At 32.9% G+C, this 18,151-nt stretch overlaps 1 protein-coding gene across 3 annotated transcripts; it reads right to left on the bottom strand.

The window, feature by feature from the left end:
* Positions 1 to 8,790: 8,790 nt before the first annotated feature.
* Positions 8,791 to 13,444, bottom strand: LOC131165337 (uncharacterized). 3 transcript variants are annotated; one of them, XM_058123022.1, is made up of 5 exons: positions 13,154 to 13,444; positions 12,605 to 12,737; positions 11,254 to 11,498; positions 9,410 to 9,581; positions 8,791 to 9,063 (listed from the first exon to the last, which is right to left on the bottom strand). In XM_058123022.1, exons 1-5 carry the CDS (start codon positions 13,267 to 13,269, stop codon positions 8,881 to 8,883), a joined length of 849 nt encoding a protein of 282 aa, XP_057979005.1. In that variant the 5' UTR covers positions 13,270 to 13,444; the 3' UTR covers positions 8,791 to 8,880. The 3 variants fall into 3 exon arrangements, with proteins under 3 accessions (XP_057979005.1, XP_057979006.1, XP_057979004.1); XM_058123023.1 differs by having other exon boundaries at positions 12,899 to 13,423; XM_058123021.1 differs by having other exon boundaries at positions 8,791 to 9,581; positions 12,899 to 13,429.
* Between the last annotated feature and the right edge of the window lie 4,707 nt (positions 13,445 to 18,151).

Here is an 18,151-nt window from a genome sequence, read left to right on the forward strand (position 1 = left end):
ATCTTTTAAGAAAATTAATGGAAAAGTTTAGGGAAAAGAAGAGGGACTTACGTATGATATTTATTGACCTTGAGAAAGCATATGATAGGATACCTAGGGAAGTTCTATGGTGGGTTTTAGAAAAAAAGGGTGTATGTTGTAGGTATACCGATATCATTAAGGATATGTACGATGGAGTAATGACTAGTGTAAAGACTATAGATGAAGAAACTAGAGAATTTCCAATTACCATAGGTGTACATCAAGGATCTGCTTTGAGTCCTTATCTTTTTGCTTTAGTGATGGACCAATTGACTAAGAGTATTCAAAAGGAGGTTCCATGGTATATGTTGTTTGCAGATGATATTGTATTAATTGACGAAACTAGGGATGGAGTAGAGGCTGAGTTAGAATTATGGAGAGAAGCTTTGGAATCTAGAGGCTTTAAGATAAGTAGAAATAAAACAGAATATATGAAATGTAATTTTAGTAATGATAGGAGGAATATTGGAGACAAAGTTAAACTTGATGATGAAGAAATAAATAGCACTTGTAGATTTCGATACCTTGGATCTATTATGAAAGCTGAAGGAGAAATTGAAGATGATGTAATGCATAGAGTTAAAGAAGATTGGGTAAAATGGAGAAGTTCTTCAAGTGTTCTATGTGATCGTAGAATACCCTTAAAATTGAAAGGGAAGTTTTATAGGACAGCTATAAGACCAGCTATGCTATATGGATCAGAATGTTGGGCGACGAAGAAACATAATATCCAAAAAGTAAAAGTTGCCAAGATGAGGATGCTTAGATGGATGAGTGGTATAACATTAAAAGATAAATTAAGGAATGAACATATTCGTGGTAAGTTAGGTGTAGCTCCTATAGAAGATAAGATAAAGGAAGGATGACTCAGATGGTATGGACACTTGCAACGTAGGCCTTATAGTGCACCTGTGAGGAAGAGTGACTTAGTTACTATGGGGGGCAGTAGAAGGGGTAGGGGTAGACCTAAAATAACTTGGGAGGAGATAGTGAATAAGGATTTAAAATCTTTGAATCTATCAAAACAAATGGTCCATGATCGCATAAATTGGCGGAAAAGGATTCATATAACCGACCCCACTTAGTGGGACTAAGGCTTGGTTTTGTTGTTATTGTTGTTGTATTAATAAGTCTTCAGTAGGAAAACTTCGTAGAGCTTGTGAGTTTTGCATCATCATTGCAACAATCAAGAGTTCGTATTACTTTTTGTTTGTAAAATAATTTTTTATGAACCGTTTTCAAATATCCAGTGTGCTTATTTTTTAGAAAAATATTTTTGGGATATTTGCTTGTGAAGATCTTTGTTATTGTACCTTTTGATTGATAATATCATCTTGACAAAAAGATCAAATAATTTTTACAAACTGATTTCAAATATCTTGTGTGGTTTATTTTGAGAAAAATATTTGTTGAAGGTATTTGAAAGTGTGCTTGAAGATAAACACTATTTTACAAATCAACTTCAAATATCTATTGTGATTTATTGTGAAAAAAACATTTGTTGAGGATATCTGAAGCGTGCATGAGATCATTGTTGCTGCATTGTGATTGATACTATTATTTTGACAAAAAAATCATTTTACATACACTCTCATGAACTGATTGTCATAGTTGCATTAATCATTGAGAGTAGACATTAAGACTACACTGAGCTTATCGTATCTTATCATTCGGTAGTGCGCATTAATTTGTGATATTGAGCTATACTGGTGTACATATCTGCTTGTGAAGAAGCGTATTTCCATGTACAAAAATTTCATATCATTTGTTCTATTCTAGGTGTGGGCCTGAAGAGGGAGACTATCCCTGTGGAATAGTCTCAGACTGGCTTAGACCCAGTTAGGAAAGTTAGGTGCGCCACCCTGGTAAGGCATGTTGTATTAGGTGTCACTCCACTCGTTTAAGTGAGTCATAGTGGAATCCTTGTGCTAGTGTAGTCAAGGCAGGGACGTAGGCACTTTGGCCGAAGATTGATAACATATCGCGTGTATCATTTACTTTTTGCGCACTTTACTTTACTGCACATGTATGTTTGTTTATTAATTGCATAAACTGACCTTAGGTTGTGTAATACTGTTGTTAAACCAATTGACCTAGGCGATAATTTTTTACATACCTAATTCACCCCCTCTTGGGATTGCACCAATTTTAATACCTAGTATGCATGCATTGACTCAACTCTTGCTCATAAATTATGCAAAAATAAAACGCAAGAGTTACAACAAGTTCCTACCTCACACAACCCTTATTATAAATAATTCAATGATGAAGCTTCCATCAGTTGTGCTTGGGTTCATTCGACTACGTGACCTTTTGATCTTTCCTTCTTCGATTGTCAACTCGGTCCAATCTTTGCTTTCGATCCAGTACTTTGTGAATGTGTCACTTGTACCTATACTAAGCATAATCTGCAAAGATGGAAGACACTAGGAACAACGAGTATGTTAATATCTATTAGGGATTTATACTAAAAGACATGTTTTATGTAATCGGTTTTAGTATTTATTAATAACTTCAGTTATTCCATTTTAATGAGAATCTTTGTGAGCAATGTTTGACGGACATTATTTATTTAATGATTATGCATGTGTGTCTTTTATTCTATATAGTAGGTGATCTAGTGTGTAGAGTACAACTTATACACAGAAAATTAGATCATCAATTCTTATAGAATATAAATTTATTGTTCACAGTCTTAAATGAAATTGGACACACTATTGGTAGGACTGTAGGATAAGTTTTTAATAGGTCTGTCTTGACTATTGGGATACTAGTACACTTTGTGTGTATTGAATATGACCGTCTTAGGGTAATTTTTTTTTATACTAACTATGTAAAGCAATTAATATCTCATGGTTATTATGAGTGCTTATACTCTTAATCCTGATATGATTATTGGACACGTGCATATAATGCTTATTACTTTGATTCATAGAAGAGTGAGATTCTTTATGGGTCAATAAACTCAGTGAGTTGGGTGATGAACATTAATTATTGATGGAATCCACGTCCTAGTATTGAGATTGATGATATCTCATTAAGGAAGCTTATAAGTTTTGATTGTGTCAAACCCTGCAGGTGGATTTTGAATCTGAAACATCAAATAAGTTAAGTGGAAGGTCTCAGGGAATTAATGTGTCAATTAATTAAATTGTCAGAAATTTAATTTTATAGATAAGTTTGTAATCTTTACGTGGGTAGATAAATAAGCATTTAATAAAGGAGCTCGAAATTTAATTTCGAATATGACAGGGAGTGCAATTATAATTCTTTAGTGGTATGAATTATAATTAACGTAATTAAGGATTAATTCGGGTCAGATTATGAATTCTTAATTACGTGGGAAGCCCCAATCATATTTTCCCAGAGGTCCTTGCTGTAGCCTATATACACGCGTTCCATTTAGTAGTTAGGTGAACTAAAAAAAAAAAAAAAAAACTCTTACAGAGGCAGACATTTTCATGAGAGAAGAAAACCCTATCAGTCATTTACGAGTCCACTCTCTCAAGAGTAAGGCGTGTTCAAGGAATACAGTAGAAGATTCCTAGTCATCTTCAAGAGCTTGTTTTCGTACTTGCAGATTCGCGATCAAACCAGACAGATCTCGCATATATAATCCTAATCACGCAATTAGAGATTGCATGATCTGATAATTTTTTTTGTTATCCGTATGCACTATAACCGGATCTTAGGGCTATTCTGCAAGTCCCTTCAATTCGTATTAGAGCCTCGGTTGATACTGGATACGAATAATAATACTGTGCTCTTCGAAATCAAATCGATGCATGCTTGGGGTAGAACGTGTGTATGCACTAACCTCTGTTTTGCAGCATTCTGTCCAACAATTATGGTCACATGAATGTATGTTTTGTGATTGCGATTGTTTATTACAAGATTTATAACATGTGAACTCACGTTATGGAGACATAAGATTTTGTAATCTGATGCAACTTCATCACAAGAATGTATGTTTTGTGATTGCGATTGTTTATTACAAGATTTTGTAATATGATGCAGTTTCATCTGAGAATGAGGCACAACTGTGGCGTGTGCATAGCAGTAGCGAAAAATAGGAAAAACCCTAGAACAGTGATGCAGTTTTTTGTTCCTTTTTTGAATTTGAATTTGAATTTGTTTTTGAATTTGAATTTAAATTTAAATTTAAATTTGAATTTGAATTTAAATTTAACTGGACCCCTATGACTTGACCGGGTAGGTCGAACCCCGCCGAGAGCGCTGCCTTGGGGCCCCGCTGAACCCGGGCACTGCATAATGGCAAACAAGGATTCATGGTGTTATGATGCAAATTGCTTGACCATAATAGTCGGATATTTATTATATCATATTTCTTGTTTATATATGCTTGCTTGACGTGTTTGTGTTATGTCATCAACATGTAAAATTTAAAATTTCAATATTGGTTTATGCATGTGCAACTAGAGAATAAAATTAATTCTCAAGTTATAATACACTTTTTTTTATAAAAAAATATTAAGGGAATTTGGAATTTTATTTGTTGCGTGTAATTTAGTTACCAATATTGGAATATTAAATTTATTTGAATATTAACTACGTGTTTGTATCCCTCATGAATTAAATAACTAAGTGGGTGAGGGAATTTATTATATATAAATCTCATGGTCCCAATCACTAGTTTATAGGTGAAGTAATTAATTTTATATGATGATATTAGTATCTTCCTCCCAATCAGATGGAATTAATTACAGACTCACCAAGTATAAACTCTAGTAATTGTTAGTATTTGGTCACCTCTTCATCTGGGGATTCACTATGGGACAAAGGTCGAGTATTATGTGATGGTATACACTTAGCTATGAATAATAGTATCCTCACCATCTGAGTCATTGCTATTGTTTATAGGACCAAAGCTAAGTCAGCATATTTAATTTTGTTCGGCATAGTTACTTGCCTAGATAGTAAAATTAATAGGTCCTCACCTGTCTACACAAATGTTGAATAGTAGACGAACTCCCATCGAGGTATACTACTCACGGTGTGCTAGGTAGCCTAGGTTAAGTCCCGCCTTCAGGTCGCACAACCCGATCATGTGGGGTGATTACATGATATTATATGATAATCCATTCAAGAAGGTTCTTTTATGCATATATGTGAATTTACGTATACAGGGAAATTTATTAAGTCGGAGCATGTTTTGAGAAGAAAGTAAGTATTTTTAAATATATAGGCGTGAGTACAATTTTACAAGATTTCTCAATTAAAGTTAAGTTAATTATTGGACGTGTTTTTACTACACTAAAGCTCATATTGTCACACACTAATAATAATCTATTCCGTCTTACTAAGAGGTGTCTCACCCCATGATTATGCAATATAATTCAGATGTTATGTGGAGTATAATAGTTATCAAAGTAGCGCAGTGAAGCGTGGGTGGGATAGAAGGTCGTGTGTAGAATTGTATTATTTTATTTATGCTTTTTAATGAGTTCAGATCTTTATTGTGATAATGGGATTGATATTGTTATATTGGGATAGTTTAATACTCTAGTAATTTGCATTTAAGGTTTTCCATTGTCTGTATCAGTGATTATCATAATATGGAATATTCTGGTTATTATAAGTGGTATCAAAGAAATTGAATGAAATTATCCGTGTTGTTACAAAACCAACCCAAGCTTCTATTGCAAACGTATGATGTATGCAATAATCGATACTCGCCTTGCATAACTCAAGCTTGATCGACCACCTAACCCCATATCGGTCACAAGCTTAGGAAGTTTAGCACCCATCTTTATTTCTACCATGACAATGAGAAAACCAATCTTGAGTTGTTGCCAAAAATCTGTCCAAATCCACATAAAAATTTAAATCCAAAAGTTCAAAATTCATGCTCTCAAATGTAATATTAGATTTGATTGCATGCTTATTAAGCCTTTTTGTTTTTTTCTTAATATTGTTGCGGTTAATGAAAAGGAAGAATAGGTGGAGGTCATTCTTAGATAGTTTTTTTCATGTGAATGTTAGTTTTATTTGACAAATTATTGGACTTCTCAATAGAGTAGGAAACTCTGCATGCAATGTGTACTTGAGACATGATATTTATTAAATGAAATTGGATTTGAATTTATATTGAATTTGAATAAGATGTGATATAAAATTGCATTAAAATTTGTTCAAATCCACCCAAATTCAAATTTAAGGTCCAAAATCAATGCTCTCAAACGCAGCGTTAGAAAAAGTCCATTACCTTTCTAAGTGATGAGTTACATAGGCTTAATGAACTGGTTAGCTATACAATTGAAAATGCATTCATCAGGGAATTAATATTGAAGATCAATGATAAACTTCTGAAGATATAGGATCTAAATATGACCGAACACACAAGACGATGACAAAAATTAATTTTGGTCACATGCTTAGTGAGCCTTTTTTTTTTTTTTTTGTAGATAATGAAAAGAGAGAATGGTTGAAGGTCATTCTTTGATATTTTTGTTATGTGAATGTTAGTTTTATTTGGCAAATCATTGGACTTGTTAATTAAAAAAGGAACTTTTTAATTTTAGTATGCACTTTAGATGTATGACATTCATAGAATGAAATTGTTAGAATTCACTCTCTAATTTTTTATTTTTTATTTTTATTTTTGAGTTATGCATGTATATTATCAATGAGTGCTTTAATTTTTTTCTTTAAATAAAAATCATATTTTTTTTATAAAAAAAAAATAGATTTGTACATTCTAATATATTTTTTTAAAATTAATACGATTATTCCATTATATTATTATAATTATTTATACTAAACATAAGAATGGAATGGAAAATAAAAATATCCATTTCCATTATAGTGTGATCTATGTATGCAAAAGAATGGAACGTGAATAATCATCCCATTCAACTCTCCATTCAGTTACCATCCATGCATTCTCACCTACATAAACACTAAGCTGAACATACAAACAAAATTTTATTAATAATTGGGAAAGAAAATGGTACCAAATTCTTAGACTCAAAAATTGAGGAAAAGAAAAGAGGGGGAAGAAGAATTAATTAATAAAAGCTTATTACTTGTATTACCTATATCTTGGCAATCTCTCTTAAACCTGTATGAAACTGTATCAGGCAACCTCTTGATTCCACTATTATACTTGGTGTTTAATCGGAACCTCTATGAACGCTCTCCTTAATGAGCTTCTTTGGGCTTCCTTAGAGTTTCAATCGTCACACAATAGTATTTGAATAAAAAGAAAGATTTCAAGAGAGAACTTTTAGACTGAATAAACTTTTAATAATCTGTCTCAATTTTTCTTCTCCGAACAAAGGGTCGAAGATCCATAGATTCCAAGGGATAAGCACAACTTGCTTTCTCCTTGATTGACAGACTTACTTTAAAAAAGCAACTGACATCTTTACTTTAATAAAACAACTAACATAAAAAAAAATGAGTAACAAAAAACACTACGTAAATATATAGCCTATTAACCTACTTTAATAGCCTACCAACTTTGACTTTTTAATACCTATAGTACACTTCATACTTTAATAAAGTTGCTGCAAAGATAAATAATATAATCAAATAATACAACAAACCTTAATAAAAGTGTTTTAATTTAACTTGATATGGTCCGTTCTGCAATGCCTAAGTATGACGCGTGTTAGACAAGTGTTTGATATGACCCTACTAACTAGTCCGATTTACAAATCATTAAGGTTCTCTATATAAATACTTTTTCAGATATAAGTGGCTTCAAATACTTTCTATAGGCACTAGGAATCCATTGTCGAGTTGGTGGACTAAAATAGTAGGGAGCATTTCTGAACCCATGCCCGTATGGCAGATGTACAATACGTGCGGAAGAGTATTGATGAGAGAAGTACTTATATTGAACCTGAAAGAATAAGCCTCTCCACGATAGATCTCAAACTCTGTAGATAGTGGTTTTAATTTGTTGTCTTCCATGGAGTAACAACGCATGTGCTGAGCTTGAGGAGTGGGATTAACTATGTGAACCCTTCTAATCACAATTTGAACCGGCTCGGGTATTTTTCAGGTGTCCCACAGGCAGGTGATAAGGCAACAACCCTTACAGGATGGGATGTGGAAGAGCATTGATGAGAGAAAAAGGATGAACAAGCAACCGGCTTTGTTCTTCATACTCAATTAGGTAGATAAGAGCTCTGATGCAATTTCCCTCTCTCTCTCTCTCTCTCTATGTATATATATATATATATATATATATATATATATTAATTTCTTAACTTACATGCTACTAGTAATGAAATTCATTAAATAGTTTTATAACTTCAATTTTCACAATGAAGCTTTGCTTCGAACATAAATACAAAATAAACAAATGAGACAAATTTTAACTTATACTATTAACTAATTGATTTTTTAAAGGCCCCTTTAAATAAGTTTCCATGCCGATTGCGTGAATAAGTTTTTTTTTTCTTTTTACTTCCCCTTTCGTTTAGAGCCCATTTGAATCAAGAATTTTGATTGAGAAAAGAAGAGAACAGAAAAAGAAAAAAAAGAGTCAGTTTTCACTATATTTTCCCTTTATACTAAATATGCCAAAACATAAAAATTTATTTTAATGTGATTAAAGTTTTAAAAAAATAAAATATAAATGATATTTAAAATCATGTTTTTGTTCATTGAGTCGGAACATTTTTTATTTTCTTTTTTATTTTTCTTGATAATCAAAAATAAAAAAGTGAATTCCTTCATATTTTTCTCTCCTTCTCCTCAGTTTTTCCAAACTCCAAATCAGGCCTCAGAGAACATTGATTTTGAGAGAAGCAAAACCTTTTTTTATTTTCACTTTCTTCTTTGCAAATAGAAAGAAAAAACAGAGTAACCTCAGGCCACTAGCATCAACTAGGTTGTGTCCTCTTCAGATCTCTGCAACAACCGAACAAGTTGGTCTACTGTTTGCAATTCAAAACTTACATTTGGAAGATGAAGACCCAAATGATACTCCTCCTCATCAAACTCCGTCCGCTTCAGGGTTCTCTTGTAACTATCAGTGGCAGCTCTTGGGTGACCCTTTGCAATGGATACCTGTCATTGCATTAAAAAAAGGGTCACGCAAGTTGAAAGATTAAGACTCAAATGGCCTAAGAAAAAGCAACAAAATGAAACTCTGCTTCGAATGACACCAATCTAAACTACTCCAAAAGTGAAGGAAAATGGCTATCCTTGTCAGCAATTTTCTAGAGAAATTAGCTGACAGGGCAATATGCACATTTTCTCCTTCATCCCAAGTTGTGTAAGCCGCCGCTGCCAACCTACAGCAAACCCTTGCTACATTCAAAATGCCTTGTGAAACAGAACTTACACACCTCAACACTTTGAAGAACCATAAGTTAAAAGGGCAAACGAGGATTGGAAAAAAATTGAGACAAACCCAATGGCCTTTTCCCAGCTCAGAGAGCCAAAATTTCCAGTCCTCCAACTCCCTCCCATCAATTTTAACAAATATGTCGCTCCATCTGTTGTGATGAAACTCAATTTTGTCCAACCTATACCACATTCCAGTCCCTATTGCTTTGACAAATGCTTCCTTCAGACACCAGTATCTGCAGAATTAGTCCACATTGGTCAGTTACGATAGCTTTTGGATTCCAACTGATTAAAAGCCATAACAATTTGCATCCTCTTACTCTCCTATGCTCATTAGACAGTGTGAATGCTATGAAACAACACACAAATTTAGGACCCTGTTGCAACAGGAATAGAAGTAAAAAACAAAAAAATAATATAAATAATAATAAATATGAACTCAAAATCCAACCAATCACTTGACATTATAGACTGCGCAAAAAATTATGACTCAGTTAAATTCAAATTAACTTAGCCCAGGACTCAGGAGACTAACCCAACATGTTCATTGCAAGCAAACTTACAGTTTATCTAACTGGTCTGATAAAAAATTCAAAACTAAATAAATAAATTTGGATTTGGGGTTTTGATCAAAATTTGTCATCTTATTCAAATAACTACATCACGTAACAAGAAAATGCTCTACACTAAGTTCAGGATAAATCATGTGCAGACACAATTAGCTAGGAAGCAGGCTAAATCTGCAAATTTAACCAAGAGTGAAAACATAAAGTTTACTTGAACTCAGTACATTGGAATGTCAACAACAACAACAAACCAAACCTTAAGTCCCACCAGGTGAGGTTGGCACGTTGGAATGTCAATGAGCGCAAATGAAAAAAAAAAAAATCAGATCAATAATAAATTGTGCAAGTAAATCATTTTCCGAATCCTCAAGATGAATACATGCATTATTCATTTGGTTCTACATGAAGGCAAATGAAAATTGGTAAATTTGATGCTAAACTAATGACTCCAAACTTACTTTAATGATAGTTCAATTTGATGCTAAACTAAATGTATTAACTCAATATTTTAAATTTATCGTATCAAATTCATTTGAAAAAGGATAATATATATTTAATCTGATGCTAAACTAAATGTAGTAATTCAATATCTTAAATTTATAATATAAAATTCATTTGAAAAGGGATAATATACCTTCATGATAGATATTGATTTTGTGGAGTTCACATAAAATCTATTTAAAATAAATAAGATGATAAATTTTGTTTTGATTTACAAGCCCAATTTATCATGCAAAGGAATTTCTATAATATGTTGATGTATCACTTTTTTCTTGGTCGTCCTTCCTATATTAGCAAAGAAACAAGAGTGTTTTATAAATTAATAGTACAACACAGTATATTATAAATTAGTAATCAATCTTTATCTATTTAATTGAACTCCTTATTCAATGTGAGAGTACCTTATGGCAAGAAACCTATTGAGTTCAAGCAGATAAAATTACACTTTTAATATGACATATTAAATAGATAGAAATATTTTATAACTTCTTAATTTTTTATAAAATAATTAACAATAGTTAGATATAATTATGCGCTAAATTAGTAGCCTTAAATAATTAGTGAACTTCTTGAACAAAGTAAAATTAGTTAACTGAGTTGTAACATATAAAAATTTGGGGATATTCTTACACCGAGTCAAAGTTAGTAGAGTGATTTTCTATTGTGGAACAATTGATGAGTTTTCGTAACTTTAACCCAAAGAATTAAAGCAGCATTTTTTGTTAAAATTTAAAGGGAATCTGATCTTGAAGGGCCAAGTGTTAATTAAACTTCAATGAAATCATTGATGCAAGTAATACAGTTTTCCAATAATAGCAAAACCAATAAAGTAAAGTCATACCTGTAAAACTCATTCAACATTTCATCACAACTGTTGGAATAAATTATTTTACTCCATTCCCAAGTTGAGAAGTAGGATGAGAAATTTAGAATGAATTCTGGAACTGCCTCATTCTTCGGAATGGTACGAGAAACAATATCCACACCAACAAGGCAAATTGGTTCAGATGCTATTGCCACGTAGTCACCATGATGGGATGTGTTAAAGTTAAAATTGGGAAATTCCAAGTTCATTTGATCACATTCCTGGAGGAACAATGAGGATTTGTGCTCAATGACAAAAATTTAAGCAAACTATGAATGGGAATTGAAATTTGTTCGGTGAAGCACAAATATGAGACTCCTTTAAGCATGGTTAAGGAAGGCAATGGGAAGATAATAAAATAACATAAGGATGATAACGATTCCCTCATTTACTTGAACTTCACGATCTGCAAGATGTTACGCAAAAAGCATTTTTTGCAGCAACAAAATGACCATCACATAAAACAGCTAGGTTGAGTATAATGCTGGCTAAAATACAAAAACCCATGCCTAGCATTTGGGAACATGAAGTTCTAGCTTGGATTTGGATTTGGATTTGTATGGATTTTGATAAAATGTAGTATATAAAAATTTTATTTAAGTTTATAAAAAACTACACAAATCCAAATTCAAGACTTAAAATCGATGCTCCCAAACACAATCATAGAGTTAACTCCTCACAATATTTTCTTTGTTTATTTATTTATTATTAATACTAACCATGCAGACACTATGTGCACTCCCACAGCGTCCAAGTTTCCTATTTTTCAGTTATAAAATTACTTGTATTGTTTCTTTTATGATCATACCATGAGCAGTTATGGAGATATTTAGGAATTTCCAAAAAATCCTTTTCATGTAGTGAAAAATAAGGTGATGTGCGAGGTGCAAAATCCTTGAAATTATTTTGTTAGATTGCCTACATATGCTTAAAGGGCGATCTATAAATGCCAAGGGTGTATCTTTTTTTGTATATGAAGAGAAGAAATTGATGATTGAAACCTGCCAAAGGTTTTTATAACTAATAGGAGAAATATTGAAGATTAACTTTTCAAATGTACCAAGAAAATATTCTTACAGGACTACAAAGTCTCATTTTGGAAACAAAAAGTCGCCTCTAATGTTTTTGCTTTTAAGTTACAAACCCTTATTTGCCAATGTTTTTAATTTTTAAACACAGATTGTTATTTGTAGATGATTTCAATTTTCACAAATACTTCATTATAATTCGAATCCAAACCCCAAGTTGCTCAAATTATAAACTCTACCAAACGGTATTGATGAATGAAGAACATGCAAAACAAGCCAACAAGTTACTTTTGACATACCACATAGGGTTTGCCTTCAGCGGTGCGGTTAATGCTAATCTCATCAGATGGGATTCCTAACACTTCATGGACAAGCGAATATTGAAGCAAACGGCTCACCAGCGCCCGTTTTCTATCCTCCATTCTCACAAATCTAGCAATGAGAAACCACAGGGTCACAAGGCAAAGTCTAATTATTAACCCTTTAAAATCCCAGAAGTCCCTTTGCCTATAGCTTTATTAACTTCAATTACTTTAAAGGCTCCGCTACCCAGGAAACTAAAGAAACATGAAATCCTCGTTCTGTTTGATTACCGAAAAAGATCAGTTGGGCGTTTTCGGCTTCGCGCTTCATCGGGAAGCATAAGAAGGCAAATGGGATTCAGATTTTCTGTTGTTTTGATTTCTTTTCCTTCGGTTTCTGAGCAATCAAACGGAGCAGTAGAACCAGCAAGAAGCAAACTTACCCCTCAAACACTTCCCGATAGACAGTTTGGAATGAATCAAGAAAAGGGCATGTGTGAATTGCAGATAAGAATTAGAAATCTGAGAGGTCAGGGCTGAGCTGACCTGGTGATGGAGGAGTGCTGGTGCTGAGGAAGAACAGACATGGCAAAGAAGAAGTCGGGCTGAGAAGGGTTCCAATCGGAAATGTCAACTACCCATCTTTTGACGCCCTTCTCCATCCCGATCACGAACGGACAGAGCCTCGCAATCGATAATGCATCTGGTATTGTATCATGGAGAGAATCGAACCGTCGAGCATAGCGAGGAGATTGGCCATACGAAGAACTCCAGAGTGACAACGGGAGATTTCGGAATTCACCATATACGGAAATGCCTACCGCGTTTTAATTTTTTACGAAAATATTTAAATTAAAATAAAATAAATACTAAAATAAATACTATTATTGAAAATTATTATTATTAGCACCACTTTTTAATATTTTTTGTTTTCTATGCTTGTAATCTAGGCATTTTTATAATAAATACTTATTACTAAGTAGTCATGATGAAATATTAGTATAATTTTAGTTTTAGCCGAGTTTATTCATAATATCAATAATGGTATTATATTATTTTTTTTCCTTTATTTTCTCTTTTTGAAAACCCCTTTAATATTCAACAAAATATACTAAAACTCTCATTGGGGCAGACACTTAAATCTGCCCAAAAAACTTATATCAAGCCCATAGTATGGTGCTATTGAATAATATTAATGCATGTGCAACATTTTTTTTTTTTTTTTTATATCATCGGGTGTCCTCAGTCGGCATTTACCAGATTACCCTAGAATGCAACACAGCCAAGACTATTCCCGCGTCCCGTGATACTGGCCCCACAGCACCACGAGGGTGTAAATTCAGGAACCCAGGGGAAACTCGAACCCGAGAGGCACACAGGCTGACCTCGTGAGAGGCACACCCAGTGGACAAGCTTACCACATGTGCAACATATTTTAACATGATATAAAAAAGACATTCTTTTATTTATTTGTTTTTTAATTTGCAAATGATGTCCTATTAAAAAAAATACGTGGATTTTCAAGACCCAAAACAAAAGAAGAATTGATGAGTTTACTGACATAATAATTACTATATTACCTGTTCTTGTGTCATTTAGAAACATCTCTTAATTAAATTTTTTTTAAAAAATTATTAGAATTTTAAAATTAAATGGTGAGGGGAGTAACAAAAGAGTATGACATGAGAACTAGGTTAATTTTTATTTTCGATTGTGAAAGCTTTTAAGGCCGTCTAAGAGAGAGAGTGTGTGTGTGTATAATGACCCCGAATATGTATATACAATTAAAGCATAATAATAATAATAATAATAAATAAAAATAATCATTAAGTTAATATCAATACGAATGTAATTCTCTATTAGGATCTTTGATTTCATGTTTGATGCTTAAGAAATACCTTATCCTAGCGAGTGCTTAGAGATCATTGCGGCTTAATCGCTCCTTGAAGGTTGGCCTAGTCAAAATGGAATTTCATAAGATAAACAGGATAGACACTGTTTGTACATGTAAATAAGTACATATACTTAAAATAATGTTTTGATTGACATAATAATAACAATAATAATAATAATAATAATAATATAAGTATCCTATGTGGAGCCCACAAGATCGTGTGGGGCCCACATGAGTCCCGAAATCGTGTGTGGTCCACATGAGTCTTGAAGTTGTGTAGGACCCATAAAATCATGTAAGAACTATTAGAGTTGCGTAGGACCCACTTGGACCTCGAAGTTGTGTGAGACCCATATGAGTTCTCGAAATTCGAACTTAATTCTTTAAAATATATATATATATATATATATACTTAAACATAACTTAAAAATAATAACAATGATAATAATAATGGTTTCAAAAAAAAAAAACTAATTAAGTAAATTAATTAAAAATTAATAAAATGGGAGTGTCGGCAAGCGCTCCCATTTTTCCCACATGTACCCCCATCCCCATCCCGTACCTCTCATCCTATGTCCATTCCTTTATTTTAAAAAAATTATAATTTCATCATTCTCCTCACACTTTTACAAATTTCATTTTCTTCTCTAAAATTTTCCTATAAATAGGAAACTCTCAACCTTCATTTTTCACAAAAAATTCTCAAAATAAGAGAAGGATTAGTGAGTGAAAAAATTAGTGGCGGAGGAAAAAAATTTTTATAATTAAAATTCTCATTCACCCACTCTTTCTGATTTCATTTTTTAGAGATATTCGTTGTGATCGTATCACAAGATTAAGTAAGAGGTAAGTAAATTTGATTATGTTAGTTTGTGAATTACGATGTTATCCCAAGAGAGGGGTGAATTGAGTATTTTTAAAAGATTATGATCTTTAAGATCTAATTTCGAAAAACCTTCAATTAAAAACTTTCAACCTGCTTATTTTTCCATATCTTTTTTTTTTTTACATAATAACATTTATAATAATTCTAATAACCTACTTAACTGTCAAAGTCATGATCAACTTGAACCCATGGGTACTAGAAATATACCCTACAGACAGGGTAGCTCAGTCCACTTCTACTGCTGCGGGGCTCTATTCGCCCTCCTACCTGAATTTTTTGAAATATTTGTAATGTTGGGGTGAGATACCTCTCAGTAAGGAAGACAAATTAAAATCAGTGTATGGCAACATTAATATTTTTTTGTGATAAACATATAAACTATATATGATTCATATCAGGTATAAACAATTGTATCATATTTGAATAAAACATAATTTAACATAACATAATTTAACATACTAAATTCTTGTACTGAAAAATCATTTTATATAAACATATCATACTTGAATTATTACTCTGGATAGATAGATAGTTAGCTATCGTCATATCTTACCTCCCACATGACAAGGTTGTGCGGCCTGAAGACGAGACCTAACAATTGCTGGCCGACTATGCTAAGTCAAACATCAATTACAATGTAAGCACGATGGGCCTATTCCATCTGTGCTAGGCTACCAAGGGAACTACGACACCATCATAAAGCGACATTGACTGTCATCTCCCACACTCTACATAAGATGTGTGGAATTACTAACATAAATGTAAACGTAAACGTGAACATACAAGTACGGTACCGTGCTTCGTGAAACTAAAATAAGCTATCCGGATTGTGAATAATACATTTCATGATATTAAATATAGTAGTTTCATATTTAAGAGTAAAACATAACATGGTAATATTTTCTTAAATCTTGACATAATATGCATAATTACGACATTTTATGCTGTCATATCATAACGTAAAAATCATAACACTGACGTCGGCATAACATAACGTACTTGTACATGAAATTTTTGCACTTATTAACATAATATTCTTAAAACCATAGTTTTTATACTGTTTTTATGGTTTTCTTGAAAATTGCTAAAAAAATTTTATCTTGAAAAAATCATAATATTTTAAAATAACATAATTTTCATGAAAATATTATACTCATACCACACATATATAAATAACCTTTTAAACTCATGATTTGTTTTGAAATCATATTTTCTTATAAAATGTGTTAAAATCATTTTCCTATTTAACAACAGTATTCCTAAACATAATTTTATAACATACTTATTTTCTTGAAAATAAATGTTGTATAATAGTAAATAATTTCATGAAAAATATTAACTTAATTTATCCCCTTACCTGACTTACTGAGAAGCCCACAATTAAATTAAACCTACACCTGTGTGTTTCCCAGCCTAACATCTTGAAATTACATTTTTTCCAACAAAATTTCAATATTATTCTATCTAAAATATTTTTCTCAGTCCAGATTTACCAAATACCTTATAAAATTTAAAATAACCAACTTACCTAAATTTTAGAATGATACCCAAGTTGGCTTAACCAATGAATACTTTGGTAGGCTTTAAGAGAAACTTCTCAGGAGTAGCATGATGACTTCCGATCGTTGAACCGACGAAGGATGAAGCCAGAAACTTAGAGAGAAGGAAGGGGAGATGAAACTTAGAGAGAAAGGCTTGCATGCAAAACTTTTCGCTGAAACCTCGAGTTTAGGATATTTATAAAATATGGATTTGTTGACGAGACACGTCACCTCATCGACAAATCCATGAAGGGAGTTTGTCGATGAACACTTACTCCTTATCGATGAGTTTCAGACCCTGAAAACAACCCTCTCGGTAAGTTATTGTCGACGAGCCCAAGAAGCCTGTTCGTCGATAAGCACTCTGCACTCGTCGATGAGACCCTGCTGGAACCCCTTTTAAAAAATCCTTTTTCCTCATTTCTTTTATTTACTTAATTTCTATAATTCTTTGGGTCTCTACATTCTCTCCTCCTTATAATAATCTATGCTTATCAAATGAGCAGGTGTTTAGGGCCTCATGAGCGGTGCTCATCAGATGGGTCATTTGGTCTAGGCATGTTGATCCACACCGTTAAGATTCGCACCATTGGAATTTGTGTTATTGGGATTTGTGCCATTGGGGTTCATGCATTGTGAGTCTATAGGTTGCTTCCTTCCCTTCCTTGGCCACTTCATCTAGGTCCCTCAAAATTTTCCTTTTTAGATCGGTTCGACTCCTTCTTGTGGTCATGTTCAAGGATAGAAAACCTCCCAAGGGTTCTCACAAAACGGTGCCAATTGTTGCTGCTAAAAGTCGAACGGCTTTTGTGGATCATCCTTCGACCATGACCACTTGAAAGGAATTAAATAATAATGATTTGAATGACCCGATGTGTACTCTAGGGGATCACTCTGATGTCGAAGTTAGGAACTGTGAGAGACTCTATGTTGTAATAGTAATAGAAAAGTGAGAGAGAACAAGATGCTTACCTCATCTTGAGATCCCCTTTTTATAGTGATGAAGGTAAACTCTCCTTCAGCTTGGGATTTACGAATGTGCCATTATGTCTTGGGAGGTTACGAGTAATTTAAGGGTAGTTATGCATGACATCAATAACAACTCTTATAACCGCATCATAAGTTATGGATAACCTAAACGTTAATAGCAACTCTTGTAACCACATAAGTGATTATGGATAACCTAAAGGTGGTTATGCAAAACACCAAATGCTATTAAATAT

The sequence above is a fragment of the Malania oleifera genome, chromosome 10 (genome assembly GCF_029873635.1).
Source record: "Malania oleifera isolate guangnan ecotype guangnan chromosome 10, ASM2987363v1, whole genome shotgun sequence".
In the NCBI taxonomy this organism is placed as follows: domain Eukaryota; kingdom Viridiplantae; phylum Streptophyta; class Magnoliopsida; order Santalales; family Ximeniaceae; genus Malania; species Malania oleifera.

Coding starts and splice junctions, on each gene's coding strand:
- LOC131165337 (XM_058123021.1), bottom strand. CDS start 12,948: ATGCTTCCCGATGAAGCGCGAAGCCGAAAACGCCCAACTGATCTTTTT. Junction 12,738..12,898: donor CGCCCAACTGATCTTTTTCG/GTAATCAAACAG, acceptor TCTCATTGCTAG/ATTTGTGAGAATGGAGGATA. Junction 9,582..11,253: donor ATGTTGAATGAGTTTTACAG/GTATGACTTTAC, acceptor CTAATTCTGCAG/ATACTGGTGTCTGAAGGAAG.